Source organism: Xiphophorus couchianus, chromosome 23 (assembly GCF_001444195.1).
Source record: "Xiphophorus couchianus chromosome 23, X_couchianus-1.0, whole genome shotgun sequence".
In the NCBI taxonomy this organism is placed as follows: Eukaryota; Metazoa; Chordata; class Actinopteri; order Cyprinodontiformes; family Poeciliidae; genus Xiphophorus; species Xiphophorus couchianus.
In genome coordinates this window covers 11,685,962-11,709,254 of record NC_040250.1, presented here as the reverse complement: position 1 = coordinate 11,709,254, position 23,293 = coordinate 11,685,962, and the positions used below count along the sequence as shown (strand labels likewise).

Below are 23,293 nucleotides of genomic sequence, written 5' to 3'. Positions count from 1 at the left end.
TATAAAATTAACTGAGTAAAAGCACATCTACTTTCTGTACTTTGCAAAAATAGCAACCAAACACTGTTTCTCTGATAGACACCACACAAAAAGCCAGGCTTCATCCTTTTTCTGTTTAAGAAAAATAGAAACCTACACTGTTCCCGTAAAGCTGCGGGATTTGTTTCTTTACTACAAAGCGGCTGGGGAATTGAAACAGCTAATCTTAATAGGTAAAATTCTCAGCATAAAACTAAACACTCAACAATTAACTGCCCCCTGCCGCCACCTAGCGGTCAAGACTGTATATTACACATTTTTCAAGTCTGGAATTTAAGATGCGTGTTTGTTTTAAGTTTAGCTTAACCTTAATCAGAATTTCCTTAGCTCGAGTAACTTGTCTTATTTGGTCAATTTTTAATTACTTTTTGGTCCTTTAAACTTACAACCCTTTTTTCCTCATAGACCTTGTTCTCTGTGAATCCCTATAAATGCAAGTCCCTGCTGACAATCTTGCCTTTTCTCTATGAAAATCTAAGAGGCATTCAAAGTTGAAATCACATTTTTTTTTATAGTCAATTTATATCAGCATACACTAGTAAGTGAGTCTCACTGAAAAATCAGTAAATGATCCCTTTTACAATTATTTATTAGAACATTATAAATCATGATGAAAATTTATATTTTTGACCTATCAAGGCAATCAAATATGATCAAGGATTCTGTTGCAGTAAATCTTTATAAATAAAGATTTACTGCAATCTTTATTTATAAAGATTCTGTAAATCTTTATAAATAAAGATTTACAGAAGTATAATTGAACACAAAATAAGAGATCAACTTTTTCTCTTGACTTTTCCCTACAGGGGCCACTACAGCGAATTATGTAATCCTATCCTTTATATTCTCACTAACTTCCTTTATGTTTTTATTTAACAAACAAGCTTAATCAGAATGTATTTTCTAACTTATTGGGATGTATTCCTGGGAAGGGACAGCTTCCCAGAAATATCTTATTAAAGGATTAACTTTGATAAAAGTGTTTAAGAACTTTTTACAGAATTTTGAAAGAAAGAATTCATTCCCTAAATTTGAGTGTTATTATCCAACATTAACTTTTTAGGGGAAAAAAACAAACTTGAATGAAGAGAAACAAAAGTATTGTTAAACATTTTCAAACAGCTCTGGAACATTGATTTTTACAATTAATGACTCATTTGAGAAGCTGCTCTTGAATTACTAAATTAGCAAAATAAGGTCATCGATATGGGATACTTTGACATTCGTTGACAGATATTCAGGCAGCTTCTTTAAGAATAAACTTCAGGATGGATTTTGAAGACTCAGGGATGCAGGATATACAAAAGTCTGATTACGGATAATTCCAAGAACAGATAAATGTACATAAAAGGTCAGACTTTATAATTCATAATGACTGGACCTCAACAGCAATGGATACAATCAAACTAAGTTTCATTTTTATTTTATTTTGAAAGCCAAAAAAGTACAAGTATCTACATGAAAACAATCGGCTGCACTATATGCTGAGAAAAGATAAAAAGCACTTTTGTAACAAGCAGAAATATTATTCAAGGCTGTACAACACACCAAAAAACAAGTCTATAGTACAAATTCCTGTAAAAAACCTGGTCAAAGTGCTGGTGCATATTGACAGAGCTGACAAAACACTGACAACTTTATCTTTTTTTAAGCCACCAATACGTCAAATACAAAAACCTAAATGGTTTAAAAAAATACAAATGCAGCATAATACAGTGACTGTTTTATGATAGCTAACAATGTCCTGATCGTAAACTGGGATAGTAAACATACTAATAATATACATTAAATAAAAAAAAAAAAAGCTAGCAAGCTAACATTAAGCTGATGTGCCATCTAACTAAATGTAATTAATTGAGTAAAGTGGTAAACAGTCAAAAAGAAGCGTTACTGACCCCAGCTCTGAAACAAACTGCTGCTGTGTAATATTAGCATGTATTTCATTCAAAACTCCACATTACCATCTATATGTAGTACAGCTAGCACATTAGCATAACTGAAGATGGTTCAATAAAGCAAGTAAGGAAAAATATTGCTCAACGTGAAACACTAAATGTTGCAACTTGCTATTCAAAGTCATGTAAAATACTTCTAATAGAAATGCAACAAATTTAAACATCCAGTAAAATAACAAAAAATAAGAATATATCCTATAGGCACAAGAGGGATCTGTGAAATTGGTTTTATGTGGTGGTAGGGAGTAAGGATAGCATTGTAGGGGGAAAAAAAAAATAAAAAAAGAAGCTGAAAAAGTACAGTTATTCAATTCACGGTATCAAACCTTCCAGCATGGCATGTAGGCACAGATTAGAGTCCAAAAACTGAATCCAACATGGCAGATCTGCAGTGGGTCAAAGGCTGATTGCTTATATTTTATGACAATCAACAATCTGCCATGCCTAAGTGAAAGAAATCTGTTTCTCTTTTACAACCAAAATCCTGAACTACTTTCTAACATGAACAAAATGCTATCCAACAAATTTATGCAGCAACAGATTCCTTCAAAACCGTCACTGAGCTCTGCAGAGAAGAGGCACGTCCATCGGTGAGAAACTAAAGCAGAAAGTCTGTACGTCAACAAACAAGGCACTTTATTTCCAAGCCCAGAAGGTGGACCAATACATTTAGACAAAGTCAATAGATGCTTCAGTCTCCAAGTCATTACTGTGAAATAAATCTGTAAACAACAGCACTTATTCTATCAGAAAAAAACAAACATATTACGATCAGTATGTCAGACATTTCGATGAGGAAGGTCTTACTCACATCATCAATTAAAGTCAGTGGCTGACCAGGTTACTTTTTGGCAAAAAAACAAAAATAAAGTGAAAATACATAATACAGGATTTCCAAAGCTTAAAGCTAACGGACATCAAAATTTGATTTGAGAAACTGGTTTTAGCTTCTCATATTGTATTTTTGTTGAGTTTTACCAGTGTTTATGAAATATTTGAAGTATGAAACAATGTTTTGCAAAAAATAAGAAGTAAAGCTGAGTTTTAGCTTTGTGCTGGTTATGAGTTCTGAGATGGAGACATTAGAAAACCAAGTTTAATCCAGGGTGACCTGACATTTTAAGGCATTGAATCCCCTTTTCCTGTTAGCTCATTGTATCAGAGACTGATTGGCTTTCTCCTTTTTCAGTTAAAGAAACCACTACAATGCAATGAAATACAAAAAAAAAAAACCACCTGTACAGCTCTAAGCAGAATGTGCTCGCAGTCTCAAATCTACCAGCCTGTGTGACAGCACACTGCATAGAGATTCAGCCAGAAGGACAAATTGTGTCCCATTTTTAACATCCTGCCCTGATCTGTTGCGGTTCGGCTCCAGACACTTTAAACCGGATCCCAGATGGTTGTCAGTTCAGTCTGAGTCTCACACCCCGAGCAGTAAACCAGGTCAGAGAATTCAGAGTCACGCTTTGAGAATTGTGTGTAATCAGGGTCATCTGGGGGCGATCTCCTGCATCATGGGGGGCAGGTGGATCCCTGGACATGAATCTCTGTGTCTCAGTTTGAACATCAGCTGCTCTTTTTCCTGAGAAAGATTCTGGTTTACTGCCATCTGTCTCTCTAGCGCCACCTTCAGGTCCTGCTGTTCCTTTGAAAACTGCCTAGAAAACAGAAAGAGGAAAATTAACAAGTGTTTTAACATTTTTTTGGTTTTCTGATCATTTTTGCACAAAGCCTATTTTGATAATAAACATCTACTTGATAAGTTTATTAACTTCACAAATTTTTATTAGAAAAATTGAAACTCATCTGCTATAGATTCTTTACATTCGGTGCCAAGTACTACTAAAGAAAACCCAAAATTTTGTGTCCTCAAAATGTTACACAAAACTAATCAGAAAATGATGTATAATACATAAATGTTATGTTAAGACTGAAACAACAATGGGGAACACTTGACATCTGGCCAGCAGAAAGTTATTGACAGCAAACACAAAGAGGGGAAAGCACAAAAGATAACTGCTGAAGAATCTGGCCGGTCGCAGAGCTGTATCAAAGTATTTTAATGGAAAATTAAAAGGAAGGAAAAATTGTGGTAGACAAAACTGCAGAAGAATTTCTTTTTATTTCCTAATGTACTTACATATTTATATTTAAATGTCTACCTTGAGTGCAAAGTGGAACAAATGTCAAATCTGCACAATAAGAGCCTTTGTGTTCTAAATAAATAAATTAAGGTTACCAGTATGAAACTGTGATTATTAACTGTTGAATCCTCTTCAATACAAATGTTATTGTTAGTTTGGTTGGAAGTTGGCCTGGCCAGCAGGTGGCCTCATATTTGCACTTACTGAATGAGGGTCTGGCAGTTGTCTATCCGGACCTTCAGATCCTCGTTCTGCTGCAGGACGTGGATGATCTGGTCGTCCAGAGACAGATTCTTCTCCACCTGAACAGAAGAAAACCAAACGTCTTCAGTGAGACCTTTAAGAGCTCAAGGAGTTACAGTCTTAAAACTCTTTGAACCTACCAGTTCATCCATCTGCTGCAGCTTCCTGCTTTGCTCCTGCACACGCTCAGCCTTCATCTCAATCACAAACAGCAAAGACTCCTGCTCAGATTCCCAGAATGCACCTGGGCTGCCATGTTCCTGAACAATATCGAAGAATTTTTATGTAAAAACTTCAAAATTCTGTACTTTATTTTCTTAAGCTGTGTTCAAAACTACCTGAATATTTCTTTGCAAATTCTTTTTAAAAGTTGAATCTTCAACTCGTTTCTTCAACTCGTTATAGACTTGCAGCTCAGCTGTTAACTGCTCCACTTTGGCCTTCAGGTAGAGCAAAATTACAAACACAAGTAGAGAAAGTTAGTAAAAACAGACATGATTTCACATAATAATACACAGTCATCTCCAGAGACATTTTGCTGTCCTGCCACCTTAACTGGCCTGGTGGGTGTTATTATTCAGTCACAACAAATCTCCCTAAAAATGATGATGAATTAGTTCATATTCATACCTGAATCAAGGTTTATACTGTTGTGCTATTCTTAGTGGTGATCTTATACAGAATACCAACCGTATTCCTGGTTGATTCAAAATCTTGGCCTCCCCTTTTTTATTTTATTCCTCTAATAATTTCTCATTTTTATTACTGAGAAAAAAAATACAATGTTCCATGTCAATCTGATCTGTTTTGTAATTGAATGAAACTCTGGAAAGTAAGAATTCAGACTTGAGATAGATTAATTGAAATTTAAAAACCTCAAGATTTTATTTAATCTTTGAAAACTACTGATACTGCGTTATAAACACTGCGATATTCATTTTTTCTCATATTCTGACATTTAGCTTTACTGAGACCTCAATATCAGAGAGGCTTTATGCCTTTTGTATTAACACAGTTACCTTGAGGATCTCTTCAGCCGCCTGAAACCTTTTTGTCAGTTCAGTTTTCTCCTGTTCATGTTTGGACTGCAGCTCTGCAAGAAACAACAAGAAGTTTATTTTCAGCAACATCACATGATAAAATACACCATGCAAACAATGTACTGTAAAATGGGTTTCCATACTATTTTCACTGACATGAAGTGGTGTGGAAAAAACATTTCAGATAGAAATTTGAAGGGTGCCAATGCAGCAACTCTCTGAGAATCCAAAATCAACTGCCTTTTGTTTGTTCCACAAAAAATTGAAACTTATGTGGTGATGAATTTATGCAAGAATGAATATGCTGCTGAGTAATGTTAGAGGGCCTGGTTTCTATGGTGATGCTCTCTTTTTAGGAAGCGGGGGAGAATGTATCATCACTTTATCAGACAAGAAGAGAGAAAAAAAGTTACGCCTCAGACTCTCCCTGCCTGAAAACTACAAATTATAAGAAACATATTTCTTAACCAAGAATGGAAAAACCTTCTGGCAGCGACACGCGCACATATTTATCTCAAAAGTTGCTCCAGGTGGGAGCAGCTGAGACCTGAAGTGTCTTAAAAAAACAATTCAATCTCAGTTTGGAAAGAAACTCAGAGTTGAAATATACTTGAGGAGAGCTAGAGTTTGGGATTAAGTACTCTGTATTGTGAGACAGAAAAACAACCAGAGGCGCTGAGGTAACAACAGACAAAACACCTTTGAGTCCATTTAACGATTAAACAGTGGCTATGAAAGTAGTGTCTGAATATTTCAAATGCCAAAAAAATATTTGTGACATTACTCTTGGATGAACATTTCATGGTCAAATGAAAAAAATAAATAAATCAACTGTGATTGTGTATAACTGTAAAAAATTTACATTTATGCAAAAAAAGCCCAACTTCCTCTGACCTGTTTAAAGGTTTATTGCTGTTTCTCCTGTGAAGTGGAGGAGGAGGCTGCGCTTTTTTCAGTGGTTTGACTAAAGTTCAATTGCAGTCCACAAAGAAAATGCTGATGCATGTTTTGGCTTATTTATCTTTTTTTTTTTTTTTTACTGCTGCGTGATAAGTAGTGAACCAGAAGTAGTGACAGAGATGGAAGAATGACAAACAGGAACTTTGGAGGAATTCTCATGCATTCCTACACAAGACAATTCAAATAAACACAAAGGGGTGTTAACATCCACCCACAGAAGAGCTTCACAAAGTATTCCCAAAAAATGTGAACCGACAGCCCAGACATGAAAAATCCACCCCAAGAGGAATGCAAACGGAAAGCAGGACAAATGAATGAAACAAAAACCATGACACAGTGAATGTTTACCTTCAACATGCCTCTCATGTTCTTCTACGGCTGATTTACTTTTGCGTTCATGCAGAACGTTCAGATCAGCTGTCGTCTCTGTTCTCACCTGCAGAACCGGAGATGAGTCAGTTCCACCACAGAATGAAAGACGGGAGCAAAAAGAGGGGGAAATTGAGAGTTGTACTATGAAACTGCACAGCAGAAGGTGTCTAAACATCTTTTAAAACAATGTGGATTAATAGTTCTTTTTCATTAAACCTTTTGCTAGAAGGGTTATTTAAAAATTTGAGAAAAGTGGACAAATTAAGTGACAAAATATAAAATGGATCCAGTGATTACTGCTGAATCAGGGTTTTTTTTTTTTTTTTTGTCCGGGTCAGAGCGAGGACGCAGGCAGACAGTACAACGTGGCTGACAACATAAATCACATGCAGAGTAAACAAACTCCTGGCTGCTAACTCAGAAGGCCACATGACTTAAGCTGCAGGATTACAGCAGCTTCTGACTACGGAGCAGAGTCAAGAGCTCCCAGCTTATTTTCTTGCATACAAACAATCCCATGAAAGGCAAAACTGAAAACCGTGACAGTCATGACAGGTTTAGAGAAGCAGAAGTCGCTACAATAGTCGAAATGATAAGGATCTTTTAAATTCAGGAAAAAGCCAACATGATGAAAGAAGGAACAAAGATGCATTAGTTCTGCCTATAAATGATAAAAGGTCTAAAAAAAAAAAAAAAAAGCTTTGTAATGCAGGATTACCTTTACGTGGCCATGAAAAATATAGCGCTGAGAAAAAATAGTTATCTCCAAAAAGACTTGTGCTTTTGCATTTTTTTTTCTCAACACTTAAATGTTTCATTTCAATACAAACAATTTTATATTAGACAAACATAAACTGAATAAATACAAAGTGCAGTTAACAAATGGTTGTTCCATATAAAGATCTAACCAACGTGGCCCAGTGCAGAAAGTAATTGCCTCCAGTACCTGGTAGCTGGTTGTGCAATACTTGGCTGCAACAACATCCATCCAACATTTGTGATAACTGTCGCTAAGTTTTTAAAACCATTGTGGAAGAAAGTCACACCACCTTCTATGCAAAGTTTTGGGGCATTAATTAGATTCTCATCCAAACTTTAAATAGATCCCTCATTTTTATTTTTTGGAGCCATTTAGAGGCTCTTTTGAGAGATCAAAACTTTCAAAAAGTTTAGCTTTTCTCTGATCAGTCCACAGAATAATTTTCTGAATTTTGGGGGTGGGGGTTCATAAAGATGTTTATTTTTTAGAAGCCCGAGACAGGGTCTTGTGCTTTGGGGGGAGGGGTGTGTGGAGAGGCTCAATCATGGTTTTGGCCTTGGAACTTTCCCACAGGAGCCTTTTTTATCCAGTTTGTTTCTTGTTAAATCCCCCACTGTGACTGAGGCTTACAGTGCTTTAGATGTCATGGTTGTTTTGAGACCACCTATATGTATAAGTCGCCACTCGCTAGCTAGCTAATGAACTAGCTAGCTACTAACGGGTTATCCAATTGTAGACAATGACTCTTGATGTGGTTTTTGGGAGGCCCAGAAGCCTTAGAAATGACTTTCCTTTTTCAGACTGAAAATGTCACACCACATAATGTTGTTTGTCAGCTGTTCTTCATTTCTTTTCATTGAGGCATGATATATTCCTACATTTATTTAAGCATGTTGTCAGACAGGTCCTGTTTAAGATATTCTTGATTCAAAAGGTCTAACAATTAGCCAGTATTTTCAGTATCAATCAGTATTTTCTCACCTTATCGAGGATGCTCAGAACAAGTGCGCACACTTCTTCGTCAGTGTGATGTTTCAGTAGGTCCGCCCTCTCTGAACTCCCATTGGCTGAGAGCACTTCCTTTAAAATCTTCAGCTGCCACTCGAAACGCTCCAGCTGCTTCTCAAGACAAACATCCAGGTCACTAGACGAACGTTTACCTGCGAGGAAACAAACCAGCAAGAAAAAAAAAGACTAAGCAAATCTACTACCTTGTTCCCATGCACAGTTTATACATGGTCCTTAAAGGAGTTCTTTAAAAAAGAAAAATAAAAAAAAGTTTGTAAAATTAAGACATTATGAACACAAACATATGAAAGCAGTGAAGCTTCAGTTTGAAATTTTTGAATGAAATATCTTCCACATACTAAACCTGTTTATCAAACATTATTCATGTTTTTGGTACAATCGAGTTCAATAAAATTATCTGTTAAGATAGAAATAATACTAATTAATAATAATAATAATGGCACACCACATAATGTTGACATTATGTTTGTTTCCTGAATGTTTACTGCGTTCCGTTGGTTTAAGTTGCTGATAAATCAGCAGGCCTGGTTAAGTGTGTGATTCTCAGTCTTTCAGTCATGAAACTAAAACCAGTCTGTTAGAGTGAACACCTGGTCTTTTCAAAATCTGTGATGACTGTGAAATTGTAAACGGTAAGCAGCTTTGTACTTGTATAGCAACTTATCAACTCCAGAGGACCCCAAAGTGCTTCACAACACAGTCATTCACACATTCACGCACACGTCCACCCACTGAAAATCTGTAATGTGTCACCTGGCTAAGGTGACACATTACTTTAGCCAGGTAATTTTGTCAATTATGATAATAGAAATACTTGTCATAAATGTGCCATTTACAGGATAAAAGAGGAAAATACCTATCAGACAAGATCAGATATTGAGACATGCATGTCATTTCAGCTGTAATCAGCTTTCTTGAAGCAGAAATATAAGCTTTAGAAGAAGCTACCTATCATTTGCAGAAAACTATACAAAAAAATAAATACAATCAAAATCAAGTTTTAACCTAAGCCTAGTTATCATCCTACAAATCAATCATCAAAATTTCCAACAGCTCAGCCCTACAACACTCAGGAAGGGATCCTGACTGTAATTGATTACATTATGAACGTGAAGGGACATGACTTTAGACACATAAACACACACAGATCATTCATTTCCAATGACGTCTGTTTTAATGAACCCAGTAAGCCCAACAAAAACTGTCACAAACTCAACTAGAGCTGTTTTTATGACGGTACAGTGCTGAACATGATCTGGCAGAGTTCATTTAAAATATGTGCAAACTTAAAAGACTTCAATCTAAAACATGAATCTCAGATGGTGTTTAAACAGAGGAAACTCCCATTGCTATTTAAATTAAATAATAGTATTTTTCTGAAAATCCCAGAACAAAAGCGATGTGGAAACAGGTCAGAGCCTGTCTGCAAGTGAGCTAACGGCTTCACTAGACTTTATTCTGAAAGATATGCAGACCAAGAGTTGCTCCTTTTAATATGAACATAGGAGCGAAAACACTTCTTAATGAATCTGTGTTTAAACTGGAATACGGTGTACTGTAAAAACAGACATACAAGCTGTTTCTTTCTGTGAACATGCAGCAGCTGATTCATGGCATGACGACAGAGTGTCCCGTCTGAAATTAGTGGTTTCTGCGCTGTCGTCTAACTGCTCATAAACAGCAGGAAGTTAGGAAATGAGAGAAGTTTAACTGACTGTGAGTCACATTTCACTACAGATGGTTCAGGCTCCCACAGCCCAGTAAAAAAAAAAACACTCACAGGTTGTTTGGTAATCATTTTCACTGTTCACTGATAAGAGGGGTTTCTCACCAAGTGTCCTCTGTGGACCACAAAGGCTGTGGTCTTTTATTTTATTTTTATTTTTTACAAACGTAGTCTAAAGAAAAGGCTTCCAACTTTCAACTTTTGCATTTATGTTTTTAAATATCAGTTCATCTCTTAGCCTTGATCTTACAGGTACATTAACTCTTTAAAAAAATCTATTTCCCAGAATAAAATCCCTGAAACATAAATTCCAAAATATCAATACCTGTGATGATTACAACTCAAATAACTAACTAAAATGATCTATGTAAAGATCCAAGTGTGTCAAATCTGATACACTTGGTACCAAGTTTGAGACACTTGGTATAAAAGTGTGTCAAACTAAAACACAAACATGTAACGTGGGAGTTCTCAAAGAAACAGGAAGTGAAGAAGGTAAGCGAAGTGAAACAGTCAAAAGGAAACCACATTCTGAAACGATAACATTGAAGTCTTGGTGGAAGGAAGATTCATGCTCTGTCAGTTCTAGGCTATAATACAGTGTCATTTTTATTTACTGAAAAACTAAACCGGAATGCAGACAACGTGAGTACAAAACCCAGGAGCTAGTAAAATAGTCACAGTATTCACCTCTAGAAACATTTTGGCAGTGTGCTTACACAATGCCAGGAAGGAGAGAGCATTAGCAATTAATCAATAGTTTGTTTGCCTATAAGGTCTGGGTCATTTGGGGACGTGTGAATGCTCAATTAAACTCTGATGTGGATCAAGAAATCCAACTCTGATCTGCTTAAAAACCTAGGTCTCTGTACCGTTGAAGTGAAATCCGACATGGTTCAGATATGTGAATGTCAAGCGGACCAAAGACGGCTCCGAAATCAGAATGCAGACTATAGGGCAGGGCATTTTGGGTAAATACAACCAAAACAAATGCACAAGTCTAATGCTATAGGAAGAGATGGCTTACTGTCTTTTACAAACAACAAAAGAAAAATCCTACAACTACTAAAAGTTGATGCTATGCCATTTTTTGTTTACATTTTGTGAAGAAGGAAGTTGCACTCATGTCTTCTTCAGAGGTTTTTTTGTAATTTCTCTCAGTGGTTCTTGGTGCAGCGCCACCACAGGCAATGGGAGGTACACAGGTTTTTCAAAGGGTTTGGATTATTTGACAGTGCAGTGTCAAAGCAAATCCCACCAGCTGAAAATGTAAGAAATGTTGCAGTTTTGGTTCCCAATCAAACCAAGTCTACCCAGTCTATCAGGCATGAAAACACCCTGAGAAGTGAAAATCGCTTCTCATTTATCTGGAAAAGATAAGGAGGTTTATTGTCATTTTTAGCCAAAATGCTCAAAAAACATTTTTGAATCTGAACCCTGCTGTCATGGACAGTGGTGGTTGAGGGATGCTGAGTGCACTTAAGTTTATCTTAGAGCCACAGCACTTGGATACCTTGTGTCATAAAGTCGAACATGGACTCTCCATATACCAAAGTATTCTACTGTCAAATATGAGGCCATCTGTCCAACAACAAAAGCTAAGTGTCCTGCATAAAGTGCAATCAACAGAATGGCTAAAACACAAGAATCAATGTGTTGCAATGGCCTAGTCAAACTCCAAACATCGACCTGTCTGAAATGCAATGTTCAGCCTTAAAAGAGCTGTGAAAAAACAAATTCCTGCAAACCTCAAAGAACTGAAGAAATGTTGGGAAGATAAGTGGGCCAAAATTCTTTCACAACGTGAAAGAATGTGGGAGGCTGGAAATGCCATCCAGGAAATTATTGCTGCTAGGTGAGAATCAACAAGCTGCTGGATAATGGGATGAACTTAATTTTTTCTCACACTAATTTCCTGTTTTTGTTGAGAATTTTTATCTGTAAATAATGAAACAGTGTAATGTTCCTCTAAGCTTAATTTAACACCTACTGAAGAGCAGATGATTTTTGTTTCGTCTTGAAACATGAGACCATTAGAAGTTAAAGAGCATACTTTATTTCACACCTCATGTGTTTGGATACAACACCTCCCTACCAGATGGAAACTCACCTCCTTCATCTTGACGGCTGCTGTCCTTCTGTTTCTTCTCTCCTTTCTTGCCTTTGCTCTTTTTCTGCAGAGAAAAAAAATGGAAGATGTCTGAGTTCAATTTATTTTTCCCTTTTGAGACTCTTTACTTTCCACAAGTCTTCTGCTCACAGCTGTAAGATGGACCAGTTTTGACAGAAAGTGATCATAAATCAGATAACCATCAACAGTGTGCTGTCAGCGAGATGCAAATCTGCTGGTGTTTCACAATTGAAGCCGGCACATTTTAAGTACGACTAAATGTTTCCACTGTGCTCTATGAAATGCAGGATTCCCAGATCCAAAATGGGGAAAATGTTTTGCAAAAAATACTGTTATATAAGATGAAATGCAATCATCCATCCATAAATTACTATAGAATAGCTTATATGACATTGGATTGCAGAGCTAGTGGGTATATAAAAGTAACACAGATACCAAGGAATTCACATGGAAGAAAGGGCATGTAGTCTTTCTAAAAAGTTTTGTGTGTTCCCTTTGGTCTCCCGCTTACGGAAAGTCCTAGAAAACTTTCAAAAGGAGGCATACCTTCCTGAAGAGATAACCCACTCCAGTCCATTTTATGTAATGTAAAGGAACTTTATTCATAACTCCACCTGGATGATGGAGCTCCTTTTAGTAACTTCTACCCAAGATCTTGTTTCAGTCATGATCCATGATTCATATCGCTTGACCACTATGAAGAGTTGGAACATAGATTGACCAATAAATTGAGAGCTTCACCTTTCAGGGTACGTTCTTCATGGCAACAGATCATGAAGCAGCTTTTACTCTAAGCTGCTTTTTATATTGACAGCATGTCATATTTTATTCTTATTTTATCTTGTCTACATTGCTACTCAGTGGTGGATGTTGTGTGTCTTGTCTCTATGCTGCTGAACTGCGAAATAATTTCCCTGCTGGGATGAATAAAGTAATTCTATTCTATTCTATCAGAAGAACCCCCTCAGGAGCAGATTAAGCTCTGATCTGTCAATCAATCTCACTGATTCTGTATATGGTGTTGTGGAAAAGAAGGCATCCGGTTTGGACACTTGAGGTCTTATCTTTGCAGGTGATAATGTTAAACTGATTCAAGCTATAATCTTCTTTGTGCTCTGAGGTGATTCAAAACTAGAAATAGAGAAGAGCAAAGAGCTCATTACTGCAGATGAAGTCGTGATCAATCCAAGCATCATCCACCAAGATTCTTTAACTCTCGATGCAGACTAAACTTTCAACTTGGAAGGTCTCAGCACATAATAAAGGTTATAGCTTGAGGACATCAACAGAACTGCATCATCTACAAAACACGTAATATAATCCTGCTCATAAATACAAACAGAATTGAGACCAGGAGCAGCCCTAGAGGAAACCTGCAAGATGACTGAGCTTCCCTCATTTTGGGGACAATGCAGACACAGTTCTTTAGTTGTGAAGATACTGTATAGTGGTCTGTAAAAGCAATTCTAGCAAACCTGGCATTGCATCTACTATGATACAGTGAGGCAGTTATGATTGGACATTGAACTGAACTACCATCACTGACATTCTAAGAGTTCAAAACACATTTTAGGAACTGACAATGAGTGTTAGAGAGTCACCCATAGATGTGTTTTTAGTTAATTTAAGCATAAAAAGGTATTTCAGGATGGAAATGTAATTTGATCACATTGCATCCAGGATGATCCACTCAAAGAAAACTGCTCTCAATCATTTAACCCCAACAAACTAAAGACTAATGTTCAGCTGGATGAGCAGAATAAACCCTGAACCTCAGAACAAGAGTAGGAGGTTTCTAATTGTGCTCCACATGAATGAAGCTGTAACTTTCTCTCTTTTACTGAAGCATTATGTAACCTCAGTGGCTGCATGACAAGAGACCAGTGTTTGTGTTCTAGCTGCTGGCTTTCAATGATTATTTCTAACAAACACAACAAAAATCACAATACAATATTAAAGAAAAATAATTACTGTATTACAAAAATGACCTGGGATCTTTATTATATAGCCCAGTTTATGTTTTGCAAAACATCAGCTGAACATGTGATTACATCAATGGCTAAAGCCCGTGATCATTACCAGATATTTTCAGTAGCTAATGGTCAGTGGACCAGTAGATAAAAAAAAAAAAAACTGTACATAGAGATAGCACTGTTATCTAGATACCACGTTCGATTTCCTATTTTTAACCCATTTCTAATTTACACAACTTTGCTAATCTACCCAAGTTCCTCTGTCTCCCAGTCCACACTCCAATGAAGACATTGTTGATCTGGATTACTTCAAAAAATAAAAAGATAAACGTGCCTAAAATCCATCCAGCTCTGCACTTTGTAACACAAACACGGTGAGGCGTGGATCCAAACACTCGCAGAAATCATTTCTCCAGTCAAACACAGAGAGGTCAAACGATCACACCTTAAACCTGCTGCTCCCTTCACACACTACATAAACACTTTATTCAAACTGAGCTGGAACAATAAATATCTGTGGCTCAAACACATCGACATGGAGAAAGAAGGCAAGAAAGAGAAGGAGGCGGAGGGAGAAGGTGGTGCTGAGGAGAAGCATGTGTTCTTGCAGGGGCCCTGGCCTTCATAAAGGCTGTAAATCTCAGCAGAGGCTCTTCTGTTTCAGCAAAGCTTTGCCTTCAAGAACAAACCTCACCACACAGAAATGTACAGCTAAGAGCAGTTACCAGGCTCGGGAGAACATCCAGGCAGTCAACTGATTGGCTTGTTTAAAAGCCAAGGGTGGGGCTAAATTAAAACCATAATACTTTTAGAAAAAGTTAAAAATGACAAAGATCCAAATAAATTCAACATAAAAAAATAATTAAAAATTAATAAATCTACTAGAGAAACATTTCCATTCACCTAGCATGGTCTATTATATAACTGTAGTGATCTTTAAAAACAAGACCTAGCTGCAGGAGTTTACATTTAGTTAGGATTTTCTCAAATCCACATGTCCAGAGTTATACATATGGACTAGAAGATAAAAATTACATTCACAAAGTTTTTAGTAAGAAGCACTGAAGACTCGTACGATTCATCCACCTTTGACTAAATCTTTAGAAAAGTGTTTACTCTTTAAATCATGATGACAAGAGAAATTACCCAAATGATCAAAAGCTCCTTTTATCCTGTGGTGCACTGATGTTTCTGGTTTCTAAGTCATGGGGAAAGCAACAAAATATGTCAAATTATTTGCAAAAAAACATAATCGAACTGTAAAACAAAGGAATCTAAAAAGATACCCAAGCAACTAAGAATGCTAAACAGGAGTGTAAAAATGAGAGATTGTGTTGAAGCCTAACCATAGTCAGGTAGACAAACTAAAAATTTCAGCAACAACTGCCAGGAAAATTGTTTAGGATACAAAGAAAAACCCATAAATAACTTTATCTGGACTCTGATAAAAGACTGTTTCAAGATATTCTTGGCCAGAAAAAAAGCGCAACAAGGTTGCTAAATATCCCAAGAGGAACAAATGTATCAGATGTAGGCATGTCACAAATGGACAATGTATCGTCCCAGTAATTATTGCAATAAGCAATGATGTAGTCGAAGAACAATACATTTTAATTTTGTAAAGAAAGCTTAACACCTAAACTGCAAGATATTTTAAAGCTCCAAAATAAAACACAACTAATAAAAACAATAAATGAAACAGAAATGAAAAACATAAGAAAAACCACAGGACTGGACAACATGGCTAATAAACGCATCATAAGCATATCAGTCGATATAATTATTGATATGTTTTTTTTGCTTTAAATATACTGCCAAACTAATGATGACCTTTCCTGTTTTATCCGCACTTTTCACTCCAGCTTGTGTATCTTTAAAGCAGTTATGAGGCACGAGGGCAAAACAGTAAACTGCTGTTGCGGAAGTGACTCAAGAGATTGTTGCTAGGTAACCAAAAAGAGAGAGAGTTAGTCGACGCCACCCACCTTGTTTAGCTGGCCTTAAGAGGCAGAGCGGCTAAAGCCTTGCCTATATTCCCCAGAATGATGTGCAGTTCTGGTACAGAATTCATATTATCCATTGATATTAATCAGGTATCAATCGCAATATATATTACTGATTTATTGTCCAGCCCTACAAAACCATAAATAAAAAGGATCATGATGTCACCAAACAGAATTGCCCCTCAAAAATATAATCAGAATAGAAATTATTGAGCTCATTTTATTTTATCATCTGATTAATTGGTTAATAGGACAGGTTTAGTCAGATGAAAACAACAAACAGAACTTCCAAAATAAATTAAGGTCTGAGCCACGTCCTGCTGAAATCTGATGCAATAACTCACCACCAGTGACTCAGAGGAAACTAATCACAAAGAAATAAAAACTCTGGCTCAGCTGACTGTGAGAGGTCTTACTGTTGGGTCATTAAGAGCTTATTGTAAGATGAGTCAAATATATCAAAGGGTGAGTTAAAATCAGAGCAGATCAAGCAGCAGCTTGGGTTCTTTCACAGCTCCTTTGAAGAACTACAAGTTCCTCTATTATGACTTAACAGAAGCTCAGAACTTAGAGGAAAATATCTGTATGTGATTATTTTCAGAGTTTACTAGCAGCTATCTACTGCATAATTATTAAACATCTGCTAAAACAACAGATGTTCTGGTTCACATCTTGAGCTTCTGAGGCAGCATCATCACAAACTAACTAACAACCCCCTGCTGGCTGTCTGTACACAATCAGCAGTTCGGGTGTCAGAGGGCTCACAATTAAATCCACTGGAAGAACATATTTTGAAGTAGGTGACTTTGAAAGATGAAAGAAGTTTTGTTCCCTTTTTTCCAAATATATTATGTAGGATTTAGACGCTGTTTTAGCAGTTATGTGCAACACTATAACTAAAATTGGGGCTGTTTTCAGAAACAAATTTTTGCAGTTTTTGGGGGCGGGGATCAAATCTTTGTTTTTAACATAACGTTCCCAAATGTCTGAGCCCTCGGTGAGTGCAGAGGACAGAAAGAGTTGTCGTCTCTCATTGAGGAGGAACGAAAAGGGGGAGCAACATGTTTCGACATGTAGAAGACATCAGAACATCAGGGAGCAGCAGTGCATCTACTCTGGTTTCTGTTTTATTCTGAGAGGACAGCTGCTTTAAATTCTACATTTACATGATTACTGCTTTAACCACTCATATCCCCAAACTTACTGGTAGTTCTGTTTGTTATCTGAAAGGCAAAGCATAATAGTGGAGTATATTCATGGATGAAGATTGATCTTGCCTAGCTACTGCTTCTCCAAATGAAGAGGAGTTAGCTAAAGTGGCTGATCTAACCAGGATGTAACCTCAGTCCTTACTTCTGGACTGAGGTTCTTCCCAAGCAGAACCCAAAAAGACAGGACAGCAGAAAAGATTCATGTCTTTCTGGAGGAACTGACTAAAGTTCAAACCAGACATGCATATTAGCCTAAACTGACCAAGCACGGGAAAAGTTTAGTCTCGTTTAATATCAGACAGTGAGAAAAAAAAACAACACATGCCTCTTATACTGCCTGTGTAAACATTTGGTTTCTACTGTATATATTCCTCATGGTCAGGGAACGCCTTCAGATTTACCAGGAGGAATTATGGAAAGGGATCTCTGGAACCTACTGCCACAGTTACCTGGCCTCATCCAAGTAGAAAACAACAGATGGATAAATATTTGGATACATACACTTTAAAATGTTTAAACAAATAATAAAAAAACAAAGTAAATTGTGGTAAAAGCATAACTTATCACAACTAAGCACTTTTTATTTTCAATTTGGTTTACTCACAAGTTGGGAAATAAAAGGCTTTTGTTCATCTTTAGAAATGAAGGGCTTTATAAAGTAAAAGAGACTTCTCTGATGATAATCAGAAAGAAATGACTCTTTCCTTTGGACACATATCCTTTTAATGAGGACAAGTGAAGAGGTTCCATTATCAAAATATCCTTTTCTCAAAGGACAATGTTACAAGAAGATGGGTCAGTACTGTCAAAATTAGACATGGCTGCAAGACATAAACTTTGAGTAAAACACCCGCATATTTTTAGTTCATCCATGAAAGATCATAAAGGCTGTATTCTTTCTAAGAAATGTCAAACTTCCTGTTTTGTTTGTTTCCTGTACTGAAGAGTTTCAAGGTCCTCAAATTCAGCCCAATGCTCCAAACCTCTTCATCCTGTTTAACTTTGAAGCTTTCAGGCTTCTTGTCTTGTTTCTCTTTAAACAATTAGGTGAGCAGTGGCCCAAACAGAGACGAGAGATAGCTTTCAGGGTGGGAACAGTGACAACAGAGTCTCATTCAAAGAACAAAAACTGGACAGGTCTGAATCAATCCACAGTCGACCAAGATTCCTGTAAGATTTCTGCATTCCATTTCTGTTTAGAAACCAGACAGACTGTACATAAATGCAATCCAAGTGGGATTAAACTTCCAGGTTGGAACTGTTACCTAAAGGTAAAGGTAAAAGTAAACCTGATCAATACATGGTTTTCCAATGTGGTCCAGGTTGCTAAGCCAAGGCGGACATCAGTCTCCCTGACCTGACTGGGCTTGAATGGACCAAAACCTTTAGGGTAATAGGGGCCTGACCTTTTTAAAGCCAGAGTAATGTGCACTCTGTGTTTACATCCAATATGTCAGAACTAATTTGGTCTGTTTCAAAGAATAATCCCGTTAAATCCACCAGGGTGGGACGATCAGCCTGTTGGACCGACCTGCTTCTGTTCTCAGCTTATCAAGGATTTACCAGGCTTTCCTGTTACACAACAGCTTCGGGAGACGGCTTCTCTGATGAAGAAATAAGTCTGGAGGAAGTCTAAGGGCTAAATTATCCCTTTTTGTTTTCTTCAACTGAAATCTTCCCGCTAATTGTCGGCTCTTAAAGTGTTGAAAAGATGAGGCTTTCCCTGGAAGATGTTGATCTCCGCTTTTCCTTAATTTGCAACAGGTTGAATCGATAAGGAAACAACAAGATTATGTTATCCAGTTATGCAACAAAGCAACCATCTCCGAATGTTCTTAATTTTGATGCATTAAATAAATCAGGAAACAGTTTTTTTTTCCTTTCAGTGTTTGACCTAAATTGATCATCGGTCAGTGATGACTGACAGATAATTAATGGATTTTGATTTATTGGGAAATTTTTAAAGCAGGTCAACATTCATGCTCAATCACTCCAGACTGGATCACTGATAACTCAAGACTGATAACTGGATTATGGAATTTTAAAAACTTTGGCTGTTTTGATCAATCAAATTCAAACAAGACTACCCAGTTTAAAGAGTGTTGTGTTGGTTTCTGAAAATTTTCTCTGCTTATTCCAGCCTTTAATCTAAGTGCTCCAGAATAACATCCTGGAAACTCGGCACAGAAGCTCTCAAACTTATCATCATGAAGCAGATGTCCACAAAACCCTCCAAGTGGCCAAATCAGTATGTCAACAAATCAAAAAAGGAGAAAGAGCATCTATTATCAATCAGAGCAACCTTAAAGGGACAGAAACTAAAACAAAACTTTTTGAACTCTAGGACAGTTCAAAAAGACAGGTCCTCACAATTCACCGACCCATAAAACCTTGACAAAAAGAATTCTGTTCCAGAAAAATGCCTTTCCTCAATAGATCTCCTGAGATTTCTGATGCATCATTCCAAATCAAGCAGCTGTTCCCAATCTTACCTCTGCTCTCTCTTATCAGTTTAGTTTGCATGGAAACATTCTTGATCTGACAAGTTTGGTCATTTCTCATCCAGACTACAGAAGCTTCCATAGGGTATCCAAACAAAGTCTGTTCCTCCTTTAGGAAAAACTGTAAAACAATCAGTTTGTTTAGTGCTTCCAGATTTGGTTGAGAAATACACAAGAGTTCAGGTGTATGTGTTCCAACTACTCTTGTATACAGAGCAACATTTAAAGATTCTTAAAACTTTTTAAAAAATGCTGTTTATTATCTTTCCACAGAAAATCAATTATTTTCATCCAACAGAAGAGAATATTTCTCCATCCATGTCTGACCTTTTGATCTAAATGCTAGAAGGTGTCATTCACGAGGAACGAGACCGTCTTACTGCCTCCTGTTGATATTTCAGTGATTTCACCCTGAATTCGTCAGCACTAAACCTGAAGGGTTGAGTCGATCCACCCAGCAGAGGAAGGTCATTTTAGCTGTTCATACTCAAGATATAACCCACAGCTCCTAACCACAGAAGAGAGTTGAAATACTGATTTACTAGTAAATTAAAGCTTCACATTTTTGCTCAGCTATCTCTTCACCACAATAGACAAGCACTACAACCTCAATACAACAATCTCCAGCTCCATTCTGCCTCCACTCATAAACAAGTGGAGGTACTTAAACTCCTCCACTTGGAGCCGTAACTCATTACAATCCAAAGAGGGGAATCAACACATTTTCTTTCCACCTGAACACCATGAGCTCAGACTGCCAAGGTGCTAATCTTCATTGCAGCTGCCTCACACTCTGCTGCAAAAATCTCTGGTACATGCTGGAGCTCTGTACTGGGAAGCCAGCAGGATCTGCTCAACTGTGCTAAAAAAATATTGACATTAAAAAAACAATACGCTTTAATCCACAGAAAAATAGAATTAGTGAATTTGCATTAATGACTGTGGACTAAACTGTGACATTATTATGTAAAACGCTGGAGAGAAAGGCCTATCTGGAAAGACATATAAGAAGCTATTGGAGATGTAGCAATCATGGTCTTACTAGCCAGTAACAAAATCTAGTTTTCCTTGAAGGCTGACATCCTGATTCCAGTTTTGACCTATTCAAAGTTTTTTTTTCTATGGACTGTTATCCACTAAATAAAAGACCAGCGCAGGTATTTTGATAGAAGTTATAGTTTTGAATACAACAGTAAATTGCAACTCTGTCCTCAGTTTTGCATCAATGTATCAGACCTTAAACATTTCCTAAAACAAAGGTCTGATTTATAAGCTTGACTTTCTGATCACGGGAAAACTGATTTTGTTATCTGGCTTAGAGACTGACACATATCAATTACATATCTATAATTACTTTGGTCAGTATTAAAATAGCCTAAATACCCTTTTTTTGTTTATAGTAAAGTGAGGCATGTTTGACAGTTTCTTTATTTTCATGTCTGGTTGTTTTGCAGGAAAAAATATATAATTTCTCTTTCAAACCTGATTTCTCAGGACTCAGATCTCAAATATAGATGGACCATTTTTGCTCCAGAAGGAAGTAAACATGATCTAAAAATATTTTTGAATAAAATGAAACTGTTAAGAAGGCGTTTAAAGGAACAATGCACAGATTGATGGATGCAGTTCAACAAAGTATCAGAAAAGATTCAAATAAATCTAAATCAAAGTCCGACTCTGCTGCAACAGGTCCACGGGCCTAGTTTTGGACACCACATGGAGTCACTTTCTATCAATAACCGGAGGAGGACAGCAGCTGTCAAACTTCATGTTTTCCCTCTGAGAGGAGGAATTACTGCCAGGAGCTCTGCAGGACAGGGTCTGCAAACCATGACAACTTCCTGAAAGAGTCTGACATGAGGGTAGGAGATTGGAGAGCACATGATCGCCTTCAGAGGTCTTTAAAAACTGAAACTATCTAGCTTTAGACTTTGTCATTAAACTCCTCTATAGGCCCAGGTTCAAGTTAAGTATCATTCAGGTTCTGGCCACATGTAGTCCAAAGTGAGACAAAATAGCTTGAGTTTTGGTTTATTTTAGGATTTATAGACCAAAAGCAAGGCAGGAAAAAGCCCGGGTTGATGCAATGTATTTTATATCTTTATTTCTCTCTTTTTTTTAAATACCTTATCTCAAAAAATGTTGCCTTTACAGATTTTAAGCGTACTTGTTGTGTCTGGAGTACTGATATAGAGAGGGGGTTGAGAGGAGGCAGGCGTGGGAAAACCCTGAGATTCAAACACGAAGCTGATTGAAAACAGATGTTCACAGAGCTTAAGCCACATTTTATCTGCTGGGCAGAAACAGACCAAAGCCTCCGGCCTGTCCGCCTGGTTCTGGTCCAAAGGAAGGTTGGCATATGTGGGCTCAAACCGAGCTCTGGACGCCGCTTACCGGGAGCTGCAGCAGCCGCTGGCCGCCCGCTAAGAAGCATCCTTCTGACAAACAACCCGAACTTCCCCCTGTAATTCTCCGCGGTGCTTTAAACCTTTTCAGCGGAGTTTCTCACCTTGCTGTGGCTGCAGCCCATTCCTCCACCACCTCGGAGCTCTGCTGTTGGCTTCTCTCCGGTGCTCCGTCCCGGTGATCCGGATCTGCTGATGACAAACTTTCAAATTGAAGAAAAAAAAAAAACTTGAACGCAGCGCGGTAGACGCTGATCAAGGGGTGGGGCTTATCGTGGTGCATTAAAAGACACTCAGTAAATCTAAGCATTATACATTTATTTACGTAATTATTTAGAGGGCTTTTTTTTATCAAGTGCTCTTTTCTTCTTTCTTTACTTTGTCTGCTTTTCATTCAGTCTGATTCTTTCATTTATGTTTTTAATGAATTATGTTACTTCATTTAAAGGGAAAGTATTACGTATTTTCCAGGCACATAGTGTCATTTCATAGCACAATCAAGTAACTATGTTACCTTCAGTTGTTATAAAACTGCTAAAATATAATTTAAAATTAATTTGTCTTCATACTTTAACAAATTAAAATTGGACTTCTGTCTATCTAAAAACTCCTGCTCTTTGTGAAATTCTGCCTTCAGGAAGTCATCACATCACTTAAAGATTAGATTAAAGGATTTCTTAAACATGCATGAAAAAAAAAATCATGGCAAGGTTTTTGATGATTGAATAATTTTATAACATGATATAAAGCTCGCAAAAGTCGATTTTACATAATACCACCCTTTTGATATTTATTATT

The 23,293-nt window shown here is 37.1% G+C and overlaps 1 protein-coding gene across 1 annotated transcript; it reads right to left on the bottom strand.

Annotated features, from left to right (window-relative positions):
• Window positions 1–1,448: 1,448 nt before the first annotated feature.
• On the bottom strand, window positions 1,449–22,748 carry ccdc69 (coiled-coil domain containing 69). The gene is made up of 9 exons (XM_028009561.1): window positions 22,600–22,748; window positions 12,382–12,445; window positions 8,498–8,676; window positions 6,733–6,820; window positions 5,404–5,477; window positions 4,723–4,824; window positions 4,525–4,644; window positions 4,346–4,443; window positions 1,449–3,655 (listed from the first exon to the last, which is right to left on the bottom strand). The coding sequence occupies exons 1-9, from the start codon at window positions 22,618–22,620 to the stop codon at window positions 3,487–3,489; spliced, it is 915 nt and encodes a 304-aa protein (XP_027865362.1). The 5' UTR covers window positions 22,621–22,748; the 3' UTR covers window positions 1,449–3,486.
• Window positions 22,749–23,293: the final 545 nt, after the last annotated feature.